Source organism: Haliotis rufescens, unplaced genomic scaffold (genome assembly GCF_023055435.1).
Source record: "Haliotis rufescens isolate VD_foot unplaced genomic scaffold, xgHalRufe1.0.p SCAF_5, whole genome shotgun sequence".
NCBI classification, from domain to species: Eukaryota; Metazoa; Mollusca; class Gastropoda; order Lepetellida; family Haliotidae; genus Haliotis; species Haliotis rufescens.
The window spans coordinates 48,004,883-48,025,324 of record NW_025964223.1 but is presented as its reverse complement, the minus strand read 5'-3'; the positions used below and the strand labels follow the sequence as shown (position 1 = coordinate 48,025,324).

The following is a 20,442-nucleotide window of genomic DNA, read 5'->3' as shown; positions in this document are numbered from 1 at the left end:
TTCCATCTAGTAGATTGCCTGCAACTACAGTTCATAGTTCAGCACATCCACGGATGTCGAAATATTCTGGCCGATTCTTTATCGCGTCCAGACAGGGTGGCCCCCATCGAGTGGAAACTTCACACAGAAGCATTCCAGTTACTGCTTCAGAAGTTCAGGCAACCAAACATCGACCTGTTTGCAACTTGCCAAAATTACCCACTCATGACGTATGCCTCCTGAATACATCCTACATTTGCATACCCAAAGACACTTGAAAAGTAGCACCATTACTACATATTTGGTCACACTTAACTCAGTGATGGCCGTTCCGGAAAATCGCAAGATGACTAAGGTCCCGGAACAACAGACCCTATTACGCTCATTCAGGCTTGAAGATCAGAAGGCCAAGTCCCGCCCACCTGCGTGGGACTTGAACATAGTACTTTGAGGTTTGCAAGGGCCCCCCATTTGAGCCCCTCTGTGCATTCTCATTTTATGACCTCACCAAGAAAACAGTATCTCTCTTGGCATTAGCCATGGCGGCACGGGTGAGCGACACAGTTTTCGCCAGTCATTATCTTCACAATGTGACTCTCAAGGACGTCGAAGGTGTACAAAGTTTTGGGCTGTTGGTTGTAGCCCAGCAGGTTACCAACCCCCGACACAAATAATGAACACGCCCTATACAGAGCCATTCCATACAGATCCGTTAAGGAGTAATGCAGGATAAGTAAAAAAATTAGTAAAATCTAAAATTTTTTTGCATTTGTATACTTATCCTGCATTCCTACGTTTAAGGCTCACCCGTCGCAGACTTGCCTCCCCACTTTGGCTTAAGAAACTTCAAATTATGTCTTTCTTAAGCTCGGGTGACAGGCAGTGATGTGAAGAGGTGACCTAAGATCACAGAGGTCACAGGACAGTGCCGATAGTCGGGAAAAGTGGGACTACGAACTGTTTATTAATTCTTCACCCAGGACCATCGCCGGTACGCTGTCCCGTTTTCTTGTTGCAAGGTAAGCAATGAATGGATTAAGGAGTATACAAATGTACAAAATATTTAGATTTTACTAATTCTAGTATGAGTGGGGTATAAGTAGCCAAACCAGACCAGGGGGATATGTCTTCTCCTGATGACTCGTGGTACATATCCTCGTGTAATCGGTTTTCAGTCACATAAGAAACATTGCTGCGCCCTGACAATGAATGAATAGATATGGAACCTAATTGTTTTCTTACCTGTTAACTTGACTTTTACTGATGTTTTGCACAAATCAGGATAATTTTTTTCCCTTGTAATAATGAAGCAATCGGCCAAACTCTTCAGCTACCAAAACCAACTTCTTGACAGTGACGTCATCAGATATACAGTGATCTCCTTGAACAAATATGATGCGTAGGAGGGTTGCAAATGTTGTCATCACAAGTAATCCTTAACATGAGTAATTTAAAAAAATAAATGTGCAAGTTACATGATGGTAGTTCTGGTGAATAAAAATCATCGCCATTTTAAACAATTTCAAATATTATGCACATATGTACATGTCTCACGTGTCCTATTCATTCTCCTTTTTCGTCGTGACATGGACACCAGAACTCCGAGTGCACATGTACTACCCTCACAGTGGTACACACTTTCAAATGTACCAAATGGCGACAAGAAGGGTGGGTGCACTGGGCCTACGAAACATACACAAAGGACGCACATCCTCGGAGTTCCAAGGGTTATATATTGTGGCACTGGCAGCAAAGTTAATCTGAGTTGGCTTCTTTGTTTGAGTCAAAAGATTCTATGTTGGGATGATGCGAGAGGATGCCGGATATGCTTGGCCTCGGTTCAGGTTTTTTCTGCCTCATTCCAACCTTTCCCTTTTTGACTGGAGATTGGTATCCTGGTGTTCAATGATCTTCTCCAGAATCAAGTTCTCCATAAGTGCCTTGCCCCAAAAGATTGCACTGATTCCTTTTCCTTATCAGCTTTGATTTTTTCATTATAACATTCTGTTTTCTGCTGAAGATTGCCACACTTTCTTCTTGTATAACTGAATGTTCTGTACAGTCCTTCCACCTCCTTCATCCTGACAATTGACGATTGCCCCTCTTGAAAAACTGTTGAAAGGGCAAAGTTAATTCCCATCATAGGAGCCAGCGTGTCAAAAGGATAAATGCGACATGCCTTGATAAAGGCCTGGTGATTTGTTTGACACGTACACCCCTAAACTTAAAATACCCAAAATAGACACAACACTAGCTAGCCAAATAAATAAACAAACTGACCCAAACATAGCTAAAACCACCTCACTAGCATACATACACGAAAATTGGCCAAATTGGTGTCACATTTACACGGACGGATCTTCAGATCCGACCTCCAAACACACAGGTTTCGGAGTCCATACCACACAACCAACTAAAACCACACAATCCTTTCGACTCCCAAACAACCAATCAATATTCAGGGCAGAACTAATGGGCATGGCCTCAGCCCTCCATAATCAAGAATCCAAAAACCACAAAAAAATCCTAATACTTACCGACTCCCTAAGTGGACTGGAAGCCCTCCAAAAGAAAAATACCAAAAACCGACCTAAATTAATAAATCAAATACTTAAAAGCTCCAACGACCTATCTAAGGCAGGCAAACAAATAACCTTCTTGTGGATACCTGCCCACGTAGGAATATACGGTAATGAAAACACCGATAAAGCAGCTAAACTATCCCTTAAAATCCCAGAAATAAGCTTAAACTTACCCATCTCAAAATCAGAAATTAAAAGCGTAAACAAGCAAAAAATCACCTAAAAATGGCATAACCTATATCTAAACTCAAGTAGCCAAATCAAAAAAGTACTCAGCAAACCACTAACCAAACCCAAAATTCTCCATCCATCAAAAAAAATCGACAGAGTAATCACTAAACTCCAAACAGGACACACCAACCTAAATAACCACCTAAAAAAAATAAAAAAACACACAACAGGTAACTGCCCACACTGGAAACAACTAGAAACCCCAGAACACGCACTCATCCACTGCACACACTACCTAACACATCGAACCGCATTACAAACCACCCTCAATCTAAACAAGGCTCTCATTCTAGAAGCAATACTAAACCCACAAAATAAACTAGAAAACTTCAAGGCCTTAGGCGTATTCTTAATCAAAACGGAACTAATAAAACGCATCTAAAAACACAATAATCTACCAAATCAAAATCACATAAACAAACAAACATCCACCATACCCAGCTCCCTTAGTTCTCCCCCCCAACCCCATCGGCATCTATTCCAAATCTCAAAATTCCCAAATTCTATATAAGCAACCCCTAAAGCCCCCTCTTGTGTTGCACAGACCACTTTCGCCCCTTTCGGAAAGACATTAAATGGCCTGGCCGGGCCCGTGTGCGAAATACGCATCAGTCAGAAAGCGCATGTTAATTCTCCAAAGTAAGTAAGTAAGTAAGTTGACACATTGAATGTCTGCTTACAGAGCTGGTAGCATGATTGTGCATGAACTTGTGTTGAAGGTTGTTGTAAGTTCCTGCAAAATGGACCAAAACATCTGTCATCCATACGTTGCAAGATGTGGGATGTATGTCCTGGCAAAACAGACGGAATAGTATTATGTTGACGCTCCCAGTTTGGCGGACTGTCTCCTGTGACATAGCCTTGGTGCGCGAAAGTTCAAGGGAGCGCAGTTTTGAACTTTCAGATCTAGCCAATGCTTGATGAAATTATAAAAACACTGCATGAACAATGGCTTGTCTGCATTGGATCGGTTGCCAAGATAGTAGCTAAATCAGTGGCAAGACTGGCTACCTCTATATGTGAGTTAGTGTCCAAAATCGGCCATGGCTTGAATGTAGATGACTAAATGTCTCTCCTCAATTGAGCCAGATTTGAGACAGTCTATCATCATGATATAACATTTATACTAAGTTTTCCTATAATAATTAGATCCACATCAAGTCCTTTTATGAGTTATCATGGTGTAATATTTATACATCATTTCATTTAATTGTAGTTTAGCAAGTAATACTTTTCATCAGGTAAAATGCATATATAAAATATCAGTAGTTTCAGTTATAGCTTTTTAGATAGATGCTAGCCTAAGGTAATGGGAGCACATCTCCTAGACATACTATTCAAATAAGACAAGAGTTATGTCTACATAGTTTAATAGATTTGAAGCTTTTAGATAAATGCTAGCCTAAGGTATCAAGATCCCATCTCCCAGACAAAAGAGATGTCTAAATAGTCTTATAGATTACCTTGAACTATTTTATTTAAGTAAATCTGTTATCAACTATATTAGAATAACATTCAGCAATTACTTCAATTTAGACTCATTAAGGATTAGCCCCAATACAAGCTCGTCTATAGTGCATTAAGGATTAGCCCCAATACAAGCTCGTCTATAGTGACACCATAATCTCTTTCAAAGCACCCAGTAAATATGTCGACAAGATTAGTGCCAGTCGAACAGGATTAACAGGATTAAGTATTCCCCTCTGTCTAGCCATTCATTAACCATAAGGCACAGCCTATCGTGTATCAACAAATCATATTCCATTTTATTGTTCTAATTTTTTTAAATACATACAGAAACCAAATGTTAGGCAGAGAAGGGGTTTGACACTCATACCAAGCAGATCTCTCTCTCACAGCCCAGAGGGTTGTACCGACTCTCTGTGGCACCCTCAGCTATTTTCTAAGTAATTGTAAATTGTTCATTGTTAATTGTTCCTGTAAATAAAATTGTAATTAGTCTCCTGTGACTCCTGGCTCTTTGCTGACTAATTCCCCCAAGAAAACCAGCACGCCATTTGGAAGGTTTTGTTCATCCGAACATACCATAATACTATTCTGATTTCACCACTGGTCCATACACAGAAGGTAGGAAATGGAACAGAGAAAGACAGTGCAGCCTTCTTTACCAACATTCCATTAAGTACAGCTTTATAAGCCACATCTAAGGTTTTGGAAGAACATAGGAACCTCTCTCAGTCGGCTGGCCATGCATCCAAACCTGTAAATCAAAATAACTAACATTTGGGATTTCTTTTTAAATTTTAAATTTCACATTAATAAGAGATGACATTGTATACACCCATGTAAAAGGTAATGTTTACCAATGCTTGTATCTGCTCACCTCGTTGAACTTGAATAATGTCAGTCTGAGCCAAAAAAGGACTTATCTCGGTTGTCACTGACGTGGTAACGTTATTTCTCGTCGCATATTGCAAGTTAATCATTTAAAAATGGCCAACCGAATACAGATTACGAAAAAAAACACACGATGGGAGGATATATGTTCTCTTTTCTGCGATTTTTACTTGACTTTTACACTTCAAACAAGGAGAAAGCTGAAACTTCTTATGGCCATTATTCAGCCTTTTTTGTACAAAAAAAGGTATTTTTGTTTGACCTTGTCTTGACCTTGCTTTTAAATTCTCTCAAAATACATATTGGCTATGTAAACTTCTTCCCCAAAGAAACTGCTAGACTGAGGGAGCTGAATGTTGGCATGTATGTTTCTCCTCATGGTGACGTCATGTTTTGTTCAAATCTTTAAATTTAAGTGTTAAATTTTGGGTCCTAAGTATTAATGCCAAAAATATTTGAATATCAATGCTGACAGCAACTTTTGTTTAGTGGCTGTCTTTGTTGACATTTTATTATGTTTACTACATATCCAGGCCCTGGCACTATTGGTTTTAGAAATTTTGCCATATTTATATTCTGTCTACTTGTTTTCTTATACAGATGTATTTCTTGATTTCATTGTAGATGAGGGCTTTAAAAAGGATGTAAAGGAGTTGATGCCTGATTTGATTGCCGTTTGGGAATGTGTGAAGGAGAGTCTGCATAGTCATGGTGAGATGGTCTTTCTATATCAAACATTCCATCACCAAACATTCTACTAGGACTTTGAAAGTGCTAATTGTACCATATCAATGTATTTAAGAGTTGCCCAAGTTCATGGACTATTACCTGTATATATACCTGTAATGAAACTTATTGTGAGATGTGTATGCACCCACCACTTATCATTACATCACAGCTTTTGTACACATGTGTAATACATCATTCTCAGTCAAACTCTTTATTAAAACTATGATTACTATGGTTAGGATGTAGGACAGTTCATGCCGGACAGGTTTTCCTGCCTGATGCCTACAAGAACATGAGGATAGAGGAGAACTCCCCGCTAGCCGTCCTTCTGCCATCCACTCAGGGACCCGGTATCTGCTCCTACATGATGCTGGAGTTCCTCTTCAGGAAGCACAATGAATTCATGGAAAAATACTGTGAAAAGATCAACTCCAGGTAGCTTATGATTTCTGGTTTTGAAATGCTCAGTGGAATTCTACATTAGTATGCTACCACCCTTAATGTATAATTTAATTCGGATGTTGTATGTATTGCAGCTATGAGCGCCTGCCTGAGGTCAGCATGAGGAAACTTCACAGTAACCACCTGGTCAGCTACCACCCTGACCGTGACCTGCTGCCCCTTGTCCTGGCCAACTGTAACTACTCCTTTGAGCTGGGGAAAGGCAACACCACTGAGTATGACTTTGAAGGATTTGAGTATCAGCTCAAAGAAGTCATTCTTCAAGCCAAGTCAAGAGTTGCACAAATATCATATGTCATACCTGTGAGTGTAATGTGTATTAGATAATTATATGATTGTTTCAAATTTAGTTAATAACAGGATTTTAGAATGAAGTATTATGATTTTGCATCATGTTTCTTGTATACCACTTAACATGTAGATGTGTCAGGTAATTTGTATTCCTCCAATGTTTTCTTTCAGATTGATCAAATGGTGTACAGGGCAGATTCAGGAAACATTGCAGTGTTTAAGACACTCCAAGACAGAATACCACAGGTTTGTATCACACATGAGTAACATCTGAACCCTGCACTGAAACACACATTCTCCAGTTCAGATGAACTTTGGAAGATCTAGTTGTACCCTATGAACTAAATATTGAAAATATTCCGCTGAGAAGTGGCATTGCTTGTCCCAATCAGCTTACTTGTATCTTTAAGTGGCCTTCAGAAGTACCGGTAAAGGCTAAAACATGACATGGTTTGGTTGAAAATTTAGAGATGATAGGAATGGAAAGGCAAGAAGGCCGAGAGCTGAATAATTTAAGGGCCTTCCTGTTGCCAAGCTTTATGTTCTCATCCAAGCTTGAGTTTTTTAACAACTTAAAATAAATAACATAATAATAAATAAATAACAATACAATCTATCAGGATAAATTAAGTAACCATCAAACAAAAACATCGCAACAAAGGATTTCTCTTACAAAATGTGGAGGACAATTAGTACATTTGTCAAACATAACATTTCCAAAATGTGACTTCAAATACTTGTAAAGCCTTGGTGGTGAAACCGGTAGCAGTGTGTGAGTCTGCTTCCAGAAACAGGAAATATTTTTAGTAAAGTTAATGCAGGTATATATATACATTCGTACATACTTACTTGAATAGAAATAGGTTATTATGATGTTTGTGTAAAGACCTATTTCAGAATCTCTCAGGTTATAGTTTCTATCAAGTTATGGTCCAGGGATATTTTGTAGGATATCCCTAGGCATTCTAAAGAATAGCAGTGCAATGATGCAGAAGGATGTCATATGATACATATCTTGATACATCAGAATAACAACACAAAGTCCATAATGGTCAGTTTTGTGCAGTTTGTTATTGTTCCATCATGTGCCATCTCCTTGCAGATGTAGCACAGTTTTCAAAGGAGACAGTTCATCATTTCTCCTTGTATTACAACTAATTTCATGACCGGTCAGTGCCCTGAGTCATGTGACCACTGCTGTAAGGAGTGTCTTGTCTCCTTGGGGTTTCTTTCCATGGGTTCATCCCATCCACATAGATTATGTCGCAGATAGGCCCTGAAATCAGGTCTACATATCAGTTTGGAAACATTTGTCATGTACTGCTGCACCGGTAGCTTTAGGCCATGCCCTCAAAAAGGTTTGATTTGGAAGTAGATGTCATAACTTTCACTAGAACATTTGAATGCATTCTGTGCATTCTATGGCATTTTTCTCTCTCGGAAATTGACTTCATGTATCACGAAAAATTGATATTTGCAACAAAATGACAATCTATTCTTTCACTGGACTTGTTCTTCAAGGATTGATTGACATGTAGTTCCTCTCATTGACCATTTAAATCCAAATACACAAGATATATGTTTATGATGTTCAGGAGCCCCTGTCACCAGCGGTGAAGGTACAAATTGTGTCTGAACTCAAGTCTAGCTTGCCAGACATCTGTGACTCTATCAACAACCTGGACATCACCACCAGCTTCCTCAAGTCTCTGGGAGGAGATCCAGACCAGTCACTGCAGACTTTCATGACAGATGTGCTCAAGATGAAACCGACAATAACAAGTCAGAAGGTTTGTAGAATTACCTTAATTATCCAACATACTCTATGGTGAAAGATATGTCATAACATGTTAGTCTCTGAAACACAGTGCCTATTTTTGTCAGTAATGTAAGGATACTATAGGTGGATGCAGAGTGGGTGGGGGTATCAGGATTTTGATATTTTGGACCACTGCGCCTGACAAGAAACCAGAAGCGTTAAACTTCAAGCGAGGGAACTAACTCAGAAGTCATATGAAGTGGAAACGATTGGAAAATAATTATTTTGAAATGAATAATACATATGGAATAATATTTCCTATTTCAAGAACAATTGAGCTTTTTTGGAAGTTTTTCTTGGTGTTCCATGCCACATTGAGTTATATTTAACAGCTTGTAAATAATTGAATCTGGATGAAACACATTAGTTGATTGATATTATGAGCAATGATCCACACTATCAGGGTAACATGACATACAATCAACCAAGTTGCTGAGAACCTGACAGGCTATTTACCCGGGTAGCTTGGCTCTTATGACAAGCATAGTTCTAAGCCAGAATGACCACATGGGTTCTTCAAAGTACAATATCAGAACTGCACTGAGAAGGGTTATTTTTTACAAATCTCTCATTATGTTATAGTTTGTTCACTATATTGAAGTTATTGTGTATATTTCAGGCAAGGCAGGTTTGTCAGTTCAGGCATGTTCAGTCACTGTGGCTTTTACTGACATTCCAGAAGTCTGTGATACTTGCTGAACACAACCAGGTAAACTCACATTCTTGACACTTCTATAACATAGACGTTCTTAATCTTTGTTGGAATAAATACACCAAACCAGATACTGTGTTAGTTACTCTTGTGGTGAATATAATTGACTTCCACAGATGACCTGTGTATCAGTGTGAATTTGGGTATGATTATCGATACCTGCTTATGCATAACAAGGAACAATGTTTAACTCATGTGAAATGTTGTATCCAGACATCAGATTTAAGCTACACTGTGACTTTAAAATAACATGAGTTGGGCTTTTCTGAAATGAATTTCTGTACCCATTTTTCACCAGCTATTCTTAGCAAGTGCATAGAATCTAATCTGTTATTCATGCTGCTTGTTGTTTTATTCATGTGTATGCAGGACCCATTCAGCAATCTTGACAGTGAGCACAATGTAGATCTGAGTGAGGAAGAGAGAACTAATCTACGTGGGTTTTGTCGAAAGAAAAGTCCTGACAAGCTGGAGTTTTTCCTTCAAGAGATCTTCAACTGTCTCTTGCTGTGGGTGGCTGTACCTGCTGACAACTCTGATGGACCAAGTCCAAAGTCTATGAGGTGTGTAAATCACAATTCTCTAAACTGAATGATTGTATTTCCTGCATAAAAAATATACAGTTGGTTCATTATGATGAAAATGAAAAAAATGAATAAATGTGTTGTATTGAAGATGCTGCTGAAAATGGTAATGTATATTTGGATGGTCTAATAATACAAAATATATCCAAACTATGAGTTTTTTTCCTCAAATCTGGAGATGACATCTCTAAGTATATGATGGCTGGGGTATAATATACATGCATAATGTGCCTAACATGTAGATATATGGATTTATCATATAATGGGTAGGTTTCTCGGCAGGATAAAGCCAACAGATAAAAACGATAGCAGTTGGGGTCATATACGGATAGAGATGCAAATATCAAAGGTCAAGTAGGGACTACTTTCACAGTTAATAAACAAACATGGCGTCGCCCTCATCATTTGGCGATTGAGTCAGAATTAACCATCGGGAATCTGGATAAACTACAGGGATAATTGCTATCATTATCAAAAGAACAGTCTAATATACTGAAAATCAGTGTCTAACTGTGACGTAGCTAAGGCATTTTATAAGTTTTGGCAACTTTGGAGATATAAATTTGAAACAATTTTGCGAGGGCATGAGGCCTAGCCAAGCGGGATCAGTAGCCATAGATGTGCTTGTAGACCTCTGCGGCTTGAAACCTACTTCACAAATTAAAATAGTTGGATTTGGCCGAAATATGTTTGAATTGTTACCTTGTTTCGTTTTGTCACTGGTGTACATCTGACTACACTTCTTAACGTTATAACAGGATCAACTGATTGTTAACAACGTCTGACCGTGGCTGTGACGTCTCATAGACTAGGGTTAGAGTAGCTTCCCTTTGACAAAGGGCAGTTACTCTAGCGGACAGACCGATGGATTGCCGCGAAAGGCAATTAAAAACAATTGTTGTTTTGCGTATATGTTGCTTTGCCACTGTATAAGAAACAGATTTCGGTTGGAACTATATTGGCTACTGTCACTGTCCGACTGACACATCACTTACCCTGTGACGTAATAAATATTAATGCGCGCATTCCAGGAAAACTCGCAATGTTTCGGTAATGTTTGTGAGAGAGGGAAAGCGATTTTGAAGCACAGAATTAAAGAATGACATTATATGATAAAGAGGTTATCACACTTGTGTGTTTGGGGATGGTAAATATCCTGCAATAGGAATAAACATTGTATTTAGCGAGCCTTGGCGAGTAAATATCCTGTATCCTGCATAGTATATATCCTGTATTAGGAATAAACACTATGTATTTAGCTCGCCAAGGCTCGCTAAATACAATGTTTATTCCTAATGCAGGATATTTACCATCCCCAAACACACTCGCAAGATAACCTCTATGGATGCAAGGGAATATAAAACATCACCAGAGAATAACCAGTCTTGATTATCCGCCTAAGCAGATTCCTTTGGACATAAAAGGCAAAATATCTATGTAAATGGATTAATGGAAAATCAGTTATGACACCAGGTGTTTGCAATAACAAAGGTGAAATTAAAATCCAAAACACTCATAAGACACATCTCTTAAATTATTAGGAGTGAGTGAGTGAGTAAGTGAGTGAGTATTGTTTTATGCTGCTCTTAGCAATATTCAAGCAATATCACGGCGGGGGACACCAGAAATGGGCTTCACACATTGTACCCATGTGGAGAATAGAACCCAGGTCTTCTGCATGACAAGCAAACATTTTAACCACTAGGCTACCCCACCACCCAAGCTATTATGAGGTTACATTAAGAAACATGGCATACTGATTTATATTTTCTTATATTTTCTTTGCATGATATTTGCAACATAAAAAAATGGGTTCCTACTTGAAAGGCAAAACAGATATTTATGCTAGAAAGTCCAACTAGCTGTGTTTTTTACTTTTGTCAATTGTGTATAGCTTTCGCATTCTTGATTATATATCTGATTTAATTGAGCTGATTGTTGACAATGATTCTATTTCAGCCTGAAAGCCTTACTGCAAGGTCACCTTGATCGTTCACTGTACAGTGATGAAGGTGCAGGAAGCAGATCAAGCAGCACTGATCAGACCCTGACAGAGGAAGACATTGCCTCACTCCCACCTAGCATCAAGGGCATGCACATCCCTGACACTTGGCTGGTGCTGCTCCAGGAGATCAACCAGCGCAGGAAGGAGATGAAGGTGGTGCAGCTCTGATCCCAGAGTCAATAGATTATACAGTTGTACATGTGCTGTACTTCAACCTGATGCCTGCATCAGCCTGTACATGTTCTCTTGTGTAGGTGGTGCAACTCTGATCCCAGAGTCAATAGATTATACAGTTGTACATGTGCTGTACTTCAATCTGATGCCTGCATCAGCCTGTTCATGTTCTCTTGTGTAGGTGGTGCAACTATGATCCCAGTGTCAACAGATTATACAGCTGTACATGTATTGTACTTCAAGTCTGAATCTGTACAGAATCATGTATTTTTTAGCTGATGTTGATGGTGGTAAGTTGTTATTTTTTTACATGCTTCTTTTTAATTTATCAGTTGTTTACTGTGGAGTGTATGCATTTTATGATTAGTTTTTGTATGTTCTTTGAAAAATCATGAAGTTTTGTAATAAATAAACAGTTATTTTGTGTTTTTTATGATACATGTTTTCAGCATATATATGCAAAGCTGTTATGGTTAATGTGTTTCTTGACTAGTTGTAGACTACTTAGTTGTTAACGTAACTCTAAACTGATTATGTAACCCATAAATATACATCTAAGTTAACCTAATTTAGAGTATATTAGAATGTGTGGTATTGTAGCTTTGTAAATAGTGGATTGATAAACTGTAAGGAGCTAAAGGATTGATATCAGACCTTTATCATACATACATTTATGCAATCAGTGTACTGAACAGTACGCATGTATTGACATTTACTCGGCATCATTATTGAAGGGTCACCTAAGTATGTAGGGTGTCAAACATGAACATATGCCAACAAGTTAAAAATGGGGCATTATATCTCTTATTATCTTCATGACCCCTCAATTATGATGCTGAGTATATTTGGTAACATTTTGCAACTTATTTCCATGATTGGTTGTTTGCAGAATTTTACATGGATTCCAAACATATACTTACATACATTGAATTTGATTTAAAATAGTGAATTTTCAGTTATTTATAAAGTATATATTTTGCCAGTATTTATTCTTATGCTTTAGCTTCAGAGGTGTATCACTATTTTAGCTATTTTTGTCAACAATGTTTTATCTCTTTTCAATATGTTTTTTTTCTGTTGTTACAGCTCATCAGTTGCATCATGGGAATATGTAATAGTTGGTTATGTTTTGAAACATTTACCTTTTATCTAACATATCTAGCAATTTATGAAACTTACTATCAGCTTACTGAAGTTATCTACGTAAGTATACCATATGATCTACAGTAAGTGCTGTGTGTGTGGTACCTATATGATTGTCATGGTCAACTGCTATTTCTCTAATTTACATTTTGTGTCAATAAGATATAGCAGCAGTGTTTGAATGAAACTATTTTATATATTAGCATTTTAAGTTGCTGTTGTTTTTGACAAGGTTGTGACAAGTGTGATAGACTAACTATCAATGCATCAAACAGACCATCAGCAACATTCATGTTATACAGTTGTTCTGCATAAATAGAGATAGGAGTGGTTGAATAAGTTTAACTGTGTTATCATTCTTGAAACATTTTTTGTTTTTGATTGATTTTTTTTAAATAATCATGTATGCTCCTAGGGACCAGTCCCATGTTTGTTGAGATCATATCTCCTGTACGTGTTTAAAGTACAGTTTGAGAAAGCTATTGGATTTGCAGCTAGACGTAAAAGGCAATCCAGAAGCGGGAAATCTGTGGATTTTCTCAGAAAGTGCAAAATCTATTGATTTGTTTTGTTATGCTATTTAGGCATTTGTTTTAAGCCTGAAGAAAGTAAGAGAATGGATATTGTATGTAGCAGAATTTGCTGTTGAAGTAGACCTCACTTAGGATCACAGTAGATACAACTAGTGTGTCCAGTAGTTGGATGTTGAATGGTATATTTTGTACAGTTTTGAAATGAATCCTTGCAGATTATTTTGTTGTATTACAGTGTTCACATCGTCTTAATTGGCTTAGTGAGTTAGTGATTCACAATTCTGGATTCCAGTGTTTAGAGAATGATTACTGCTTTGTGTCATAATCAGTTTCTTAGCTAATCACAGCATCACTGTTGCTTTAACTCTATGTTTCATTTTATCAAACCACTTTGTACAAACAAACATCTTTACAATGATCATCATAAGGGGTTTAGAACTGTGGAGTTGTTCATGTACATAAACTGTACATATCTGGTGAACAAGTAGTGTCTTAATAGTACACTTAGAATGTGTTGCAATAATTCCGAATATTTGTATTAAAACATTCTTTATATAATATTAAAAATAAATTTTAATCAAATTTCCAGTTTTAGGAAGTACAAATGATTGTTGTTACTTTCTTTTATATAAGAGCACTTAAGAATGCTGTATGTATGTTGATGTGTTTCTGCCCATAGTATCCATGTACCAGGATATGGTTTCATCTGTACGTAGGTGGTATGTAAAGAATTATCTAACACTCATCTGTAGAACCATTAGGAAGCTTATATCTGTATGATTGTGTAAAGTGTCTCTGTTCCCTTTATCTACACAGTTATGCACTGTAGTTGTTTATGAAATTGAGGTTTGATATTGATATGTACATTTATCATTTAGAAATATCATTTCTTTAATAAATATTGAAGAATTCTTTATGACTGACATATTTTAATTGTTTGACTGTGCCATGAACGAGAGGTAAATAATTTGTGACTAACCCTCTTTTGGATAATGTTTTAATGTGCCATATGTGCTTTTAAATCTGTTCATAAATATCAATCATGAAGTATCTTGGCCCCCATTGTTATAACTTCTTATCAACAAGGAAATTCACCAAAATCATCTACAACCACTAGCAATGTTACAAACAGAGCTCGTAACCATCATGACAGCGTCCAAAGTGTATGTATAAATTATATAAATTACCATGTACCGGTAATATGCCTCACTTCTCTTATAGTCACACATTGTAAATAGCCATCACTATCTGTGCTACTGTGTAATATGCATCACTTGTCATATAGTCACACATTGTAAATAGCAGTCACTATCAGTGCTACTATGTAATATGCATCACTTGTCATATAGTCATAAACTGTAAATAGCAGTCACTATCAGTGCTACTGTGTAATATGCATCACTTGTCATATAGACACACACTGTAAATAGCAGTCACTATCAGTGCTACTGTGTAATATGCATCACTTGTCATATAGACACACACTGTAAACAGCTGTCACTATCTGTGCTACGGTGTAATATGCATCACTTGTCATATAGACACACACTGTAAATAGCAGTCACTATCAGTGCTACTGTGTAATATGCATCACTTGTCATATAGACACACACTGTAAACAGCTGTCACTATCTGTGCAACAGTGTAATATGCATCACTTGTCATATAGTCACACACTGTAAACAGCAGTTACTATCTGTGCTACAGTGTAATATACAGTGTATCACTTGTCATATAGTAAGGCTGTAAAGAATAGTAACCAATATCTGTGCTATAGTGTGATATGCATCACTTGTCATACAATCACACACTGTAAATAGTCATCACTATATATGTATTAGCTACAGTGTAATATCCATCCCTTGTCATATAGTCACACACTGTAAACAGCTGTCACTATCTGTGCAACAGTGTAATATGCATCCCTTGTCATATAGTCACACACTGTAAACAGCAGTCACTATCTGTGCTACAATGTAATATACAGTGTAACACTTGTCATATAGTAAGGCTGTAAAGAATAGTAACCAATATCTGTGCTATAGTGTGATATGCATCACTTGTCATACAATCACACACTGTAAATAGTCATCACTATATATGTATTAGCTACAGTGTAATATCCATCCCTTGTCATATAGTCACACACTGTAAACAGCTGTCACTATCTGTGCAACAGTGTAATATGCATCCCTTGTCATATAGTCACACACTGTAAACAGCAGTCACTATCTGTGCTACAATGTAATATACAGTGTAACACTTGTCATATAGTAAGGCTGTAAAGAATAGCAACCAATATCTGTGCTATAGTGTGATATGCATCACTTGTCATACAATCACACACTGTAAATAGTAGTCAATATCATTGCTACAGTGTACCATGTTTCACCTACTCTTTCAAAATAACTTTTTAGTTTCAGTGTTTAATGAACAAAAAAAGTAATTTTCTTTTAATCATTGCTTTTACTTAGATCTGTGGCTTTAACAATATTTGCTTAAATGACTTGACTGACTTTCTCAGAAAAATCAATTCTAAAAGCCATGAATTATTGTATATAACTCTTGAACATTTTTAGTGTCTTAGTGTCAGCTTCTAATTTTATACGTAGATCGCGTTTAGTAGGCGGAGCATGTATACTGTTTTGTTGGTCATCTACCACCTAAGACTCCACCTCTGTTAAACCGCTGTAACGCTCATCAATTATTTTGACCCTGAAAGTAGCATTGTAGCGAGGGATAACTGTATAAATATACATGTATGTTGTACTTACAGAATTAGTTTGCATGTTATGTATGTGAAAATTATAATTGCAACATTGATCATATGAATATCCAGTCACTTGTGCCTTTAAGTGTCTGAGCATTACTGTATATATTTGTCAAGTTACCCATAGTATATAAGATATATACTTAAAGATGTTAACTTTAACTGTAAATCGAGATCTAGTTTCATATTATGTGCATATCAAACTGTGTTGTTCTGTTCACATCAAGACCGCCTCCGTGGTCTAATGGTAGAGCGTCCGCCCGGAGATCAGAAGGTCTGGGGTTTGATCCCCAGCCGCATCATACTAAAAGACGTTAAAAGATGGTACTTGTTGTTACCCTGTCTGGCGCTCGGCATTAAGGGGCTAAAACAAGGACTGGTCAGCTCGGAGTCAGTATACTGTGTCTGAGTGGGGTATTCATGTTAAACTGCGGCATGGTATCTCAGTGTGCTAGCACTATAAATCGGCATCAGTCCGGACTAGTACAAGCAGCCACACACACACACATACACGTGCATGCACGTCGCTATATAAGTGCAATAATCTTGGACGCGACGTTAAACCCATTTCACCTCACCTCACCTGTTCACATCACTACACCAAAAGTGAATTTAGTCTTGATTCATGATTCATTTATCTGCTGTCTTAACTTTCTTAATCTCACAGTTAAGTATATCCATTGTTTGTTGAATGAGGACATCTGTTTGATGCCCTTGATGTTATGGATGATAATTCCTACATACGGTCATGGGTTCTCAGGCACTGAACACAAATAATCCATGCTTTTTTTGTAAGTGCAAACATCATTATCATATATGTGATGGGCAGTCTGAAACTGTGTGAGGGAAGTTGTCAGTCTTTAGAAGCCCCAATATGTTTATTATGACAAAACTGTTATTTTATTCATTTTTCCATTTCAAATCACAAAATATTTGTGTCATTGTGGCAAGAACAAACTATTGTATTATAGTAATTAATCTAATTCTGAAATGTATTTTTGGCCATATACTATGGACATGTTAACAACTGATTTAATTTCCTTATCTGTTAACTTAGAAGCAATATAGTACATGTATCAGTCAATTAGAAAAAAACCCCTCTTAATAAGAATTACTATGTAGTTCAATATTTAGTGAACTGTTTTAAGTAATTCATTTTTCTTGTCATTATGAATCATGTACATCCATATCTAGATGATTATTATTCAAGACAAACATGTTCAGAGAGAATGTGTTTTTTCACAACTTGTACATTGTAGATGAGATTTTGTAATGATCATTGATATTGTCCGATTTCTCTAAGTGTTGAATTCCAGTATGAATGCATGTTTTATATTTACCATTATGTACAGTGAGGTTGTATTGGGAGAAACTGATTGTGAAGTTAACAGACTTTCTTGTCATTTGATAAAGATCACTAATCACGTAAAGTTAATGAAGGTTGATGAGTTGTCAACAAACATGGGAGAGGTCTCAAATACTTATGTTCGGATTGTTTGATAAATTTGTCTTGTTTAACCAGTTTTATTTTCAACAGAGCTCTTTTTTATATTTCCAAAATGTTGTGATGCTACACATGTGAAAACTGATATATGTACCAATGTAATGATTTATTTGCTTTTATTATTAAACCAGTTGTGCTTTGTGTACTTTATTGTTGTCTGTCATGTTGCAAAGATAGAGCCACAAGGCCCTCGAGCTCACCGGAGTTATTGGAATATTATCCGAAAAGATCAGAAAAGAAGGATAAGTAAAAGAAACTGGAAAGGTATTTGCATTACTTGTGAAAACAGAAACAGCCCAATCCACCAATAGAGGTGACTGCTGACCTCACAAATATCTTTGTTCTTTCATATGTTGTTCAATGCACCACTCAGTTCGATGCATCCATAACCCAGAGATCGAATTATATCTCTATCCTGTGATGAGCAGTGCTCTGGACTCATTCACAAACATACCTTTGTTTTGGGGAAGTGACTTTCACATATCCATCACTTGTCAGATATTGCTTGCTTATGTGCATGTAATTTGATAGAAACGGATATTTTATTTTAGTGATGCCATCCCAGATCAACGTCTCTCTTTGATAAAATAAAAGCGACAATAAGCATGTGTTTAGGAATCACCATCAAATATTGATGGTACTCGGTTTACCCCTCTGGTAACGTTAAGAGCACGACCTTTGGCAGACCACCGCATGGTCATAATCGATGGTCAATGATCAGAAGATCCTGATACATTTAAGGGGTGTAACCATGCACAGAAAACGTGTTTGACGCTGGTATTGACGTTCCAATCAAGAGGCTAAGTGCAGCAAAATCAATTCCAGGAGGCACCCGAATCCTTGCTGAAACTCCAGGCGTACAGTTTTCCATAATCTGAGTAAATGCATTCTTGAAAGTCACGTGACACACCACAAGTTCACCTCAGCTCAACTGAACAGCTTTTTCCCATCAATTTTGAATTTGTTTTAATTTATTTACAATGGTAGATTAAAACGTGTCTGTTAAATAATTTTGTTGTTGCAGTATCACTCGGGGTACATGAGATTTTATGCGTCCCTCGTTAGCCTCCGTCTCGTGGTATAATAGCTAACGAGGGACGCATAAAATCTCATGTACCTCGAGTGATGTTGCCACCACTTATAATGATAGGAGAATGTATGTATTGCCATTTGCTGACAAATTGCAATAACATGGATTGAAATGATGATGTTAGATGTTATGTGTGTCAAGGTTAGATGTCCAAGAATGGCAAACACCTTATGTGAAAGAGATCCGTGCTTGATAGAAGATGCAATATACAATATGGTTTGATGTAAGAAACATTGTAGACTGGGTTAATAAATGTAAGGTGCAAACAATTCCATAACATCCACACATTCATTCGCTGTGCAGATCGAGTTGCACCCATTGGGCACATCAGAAACCTATGATTGTGGGTCGAATCCCGGTTCGCCCCGATTATGTTTCTAGGTTTGTCAGCACGATACCCGTGCCCGTGGGTTTCACCGAAGTGGTAAACGTCTGAGACCTGCATCACTTTGGGCTTTCCTCCCACATTAAGCTGACACGCCGTGATGTAACTGGAATACTGTTAAAAGAAGCGATAAGCCCAACTCACTCACTCATCCAGGCTGACCTTTTCGCACGGTTGGCCCTGATTCTACTGAGGTTCACAACGTGATAGTTAATGTACAAAGATTAGGGAGAATTAATTCCCTTATTAAGTCTAAGTTTATGAACAGAGTAACGTTTGATATTTCTCGGATATTCTCACAATTTTTACATTTGCACCTCTTCTCAGATTGTCATATCTCTCCAACTTTTGAATACGATCGTGTTGCAATTGCGTTCATTTGCGTAGCCCAGCTACATCTGTGGATAACAATTCCCTCTCAAATTTAACGTCGTCCAAATTACGACGTCATCAAGTTGCGAGTGCATGTTCGAATCTCCAGAAATGACGTGAAGATTGAACAATGTTTTATCGTGAAATAAACCATGCTTTGTTCCACTTTGTTCTTTGCGATTTATCGCGAAGATATCTTATATTATTATATATTTTCGGTTTTATATATGTGCACAATGTTTGCAGATCTAATGAGCGAGTGAGTGAGTGAGTATGCTTTTACGCCGCTTTTAGCAATATTCCAGCAACATCACGGCGGGGGACACCAGAAATTGGCTTTACATATTGTACCCATGTCGGGAATCGAACCCGGTTCTTCAGCGTGACGAGCGAACGCTTTAACCACTAGGCTACCCGACTCCCCCCGCAGATCTAATATGTGCTGTATAAGCTGTATACTTACCAAAGGTAAATAAAAGCAACAAAAAACTTTCCATATTGATAAGACATCTCTGCACAAGGTATAGTCTATTTTCGATATAAAAGCATGACTTATTTACAAAAGTAAACATTGCGAAATTTCTTAAACTTGCAATGTCACTTCATAAACAGAGAGATGTTTGTCAATTGGTACGATGCGTGTACATCTACTGAATGTTCTGTGTGATAAACCCATATACAATTGCAGTGATCGTTCACACTGTAGGGAACACGAAAAT

At 37.4% G+C, this 20,442-nt stretch overlaps 1 protein-coding gene across 1 annotated transcript in view; it reads left to right on the top strand.

The window, feature by feature from the left end:
* The window catches only part of LOC124137117 (E3 ubiquitin-protein ligase rnf213-alpha-like), a 389,816-nt gene extending 371,799 nt beyond the window's left edge, over positions 1-18,017 (top strand). Inside the window, exons 86-93 of the mRNA XM_048383821.1 lie at positions 5,775-5,861; positions 6,119-6,314; positions 6,416-6,644; positions 6,804-6,878; positions 8,228-8,422; positions 9,071-9,160; positions 9,533-9,726; positions 11,707-18,017. Coding sequence (XP_048239778.1) covers positions 5,775-5,861; positions 6,119-6,314; positions 6,416-6,644; positions 6,804-6,878; positions 8,228-8,422; positions 9,071-9,160; positions 9,533-9,726; positions 11,707-11,920 — 1,280 coding nt within the window. The 3' untranslated portion in view covers positions 11,921-18,017. The remainder of the gene's footprint in view (positions 1-5,774; positions 5,862-6,118; positions 6,315-6,415; positions 6,645-6,803; positions 6,879-8,227; positions 8,423-9,070; positions 9,161-9,532; positions 9,727-11,706) is intronic.
* The last annotated feature ends 2,425 nt before the right edge of the window (positions 18,018-20,442 follow it).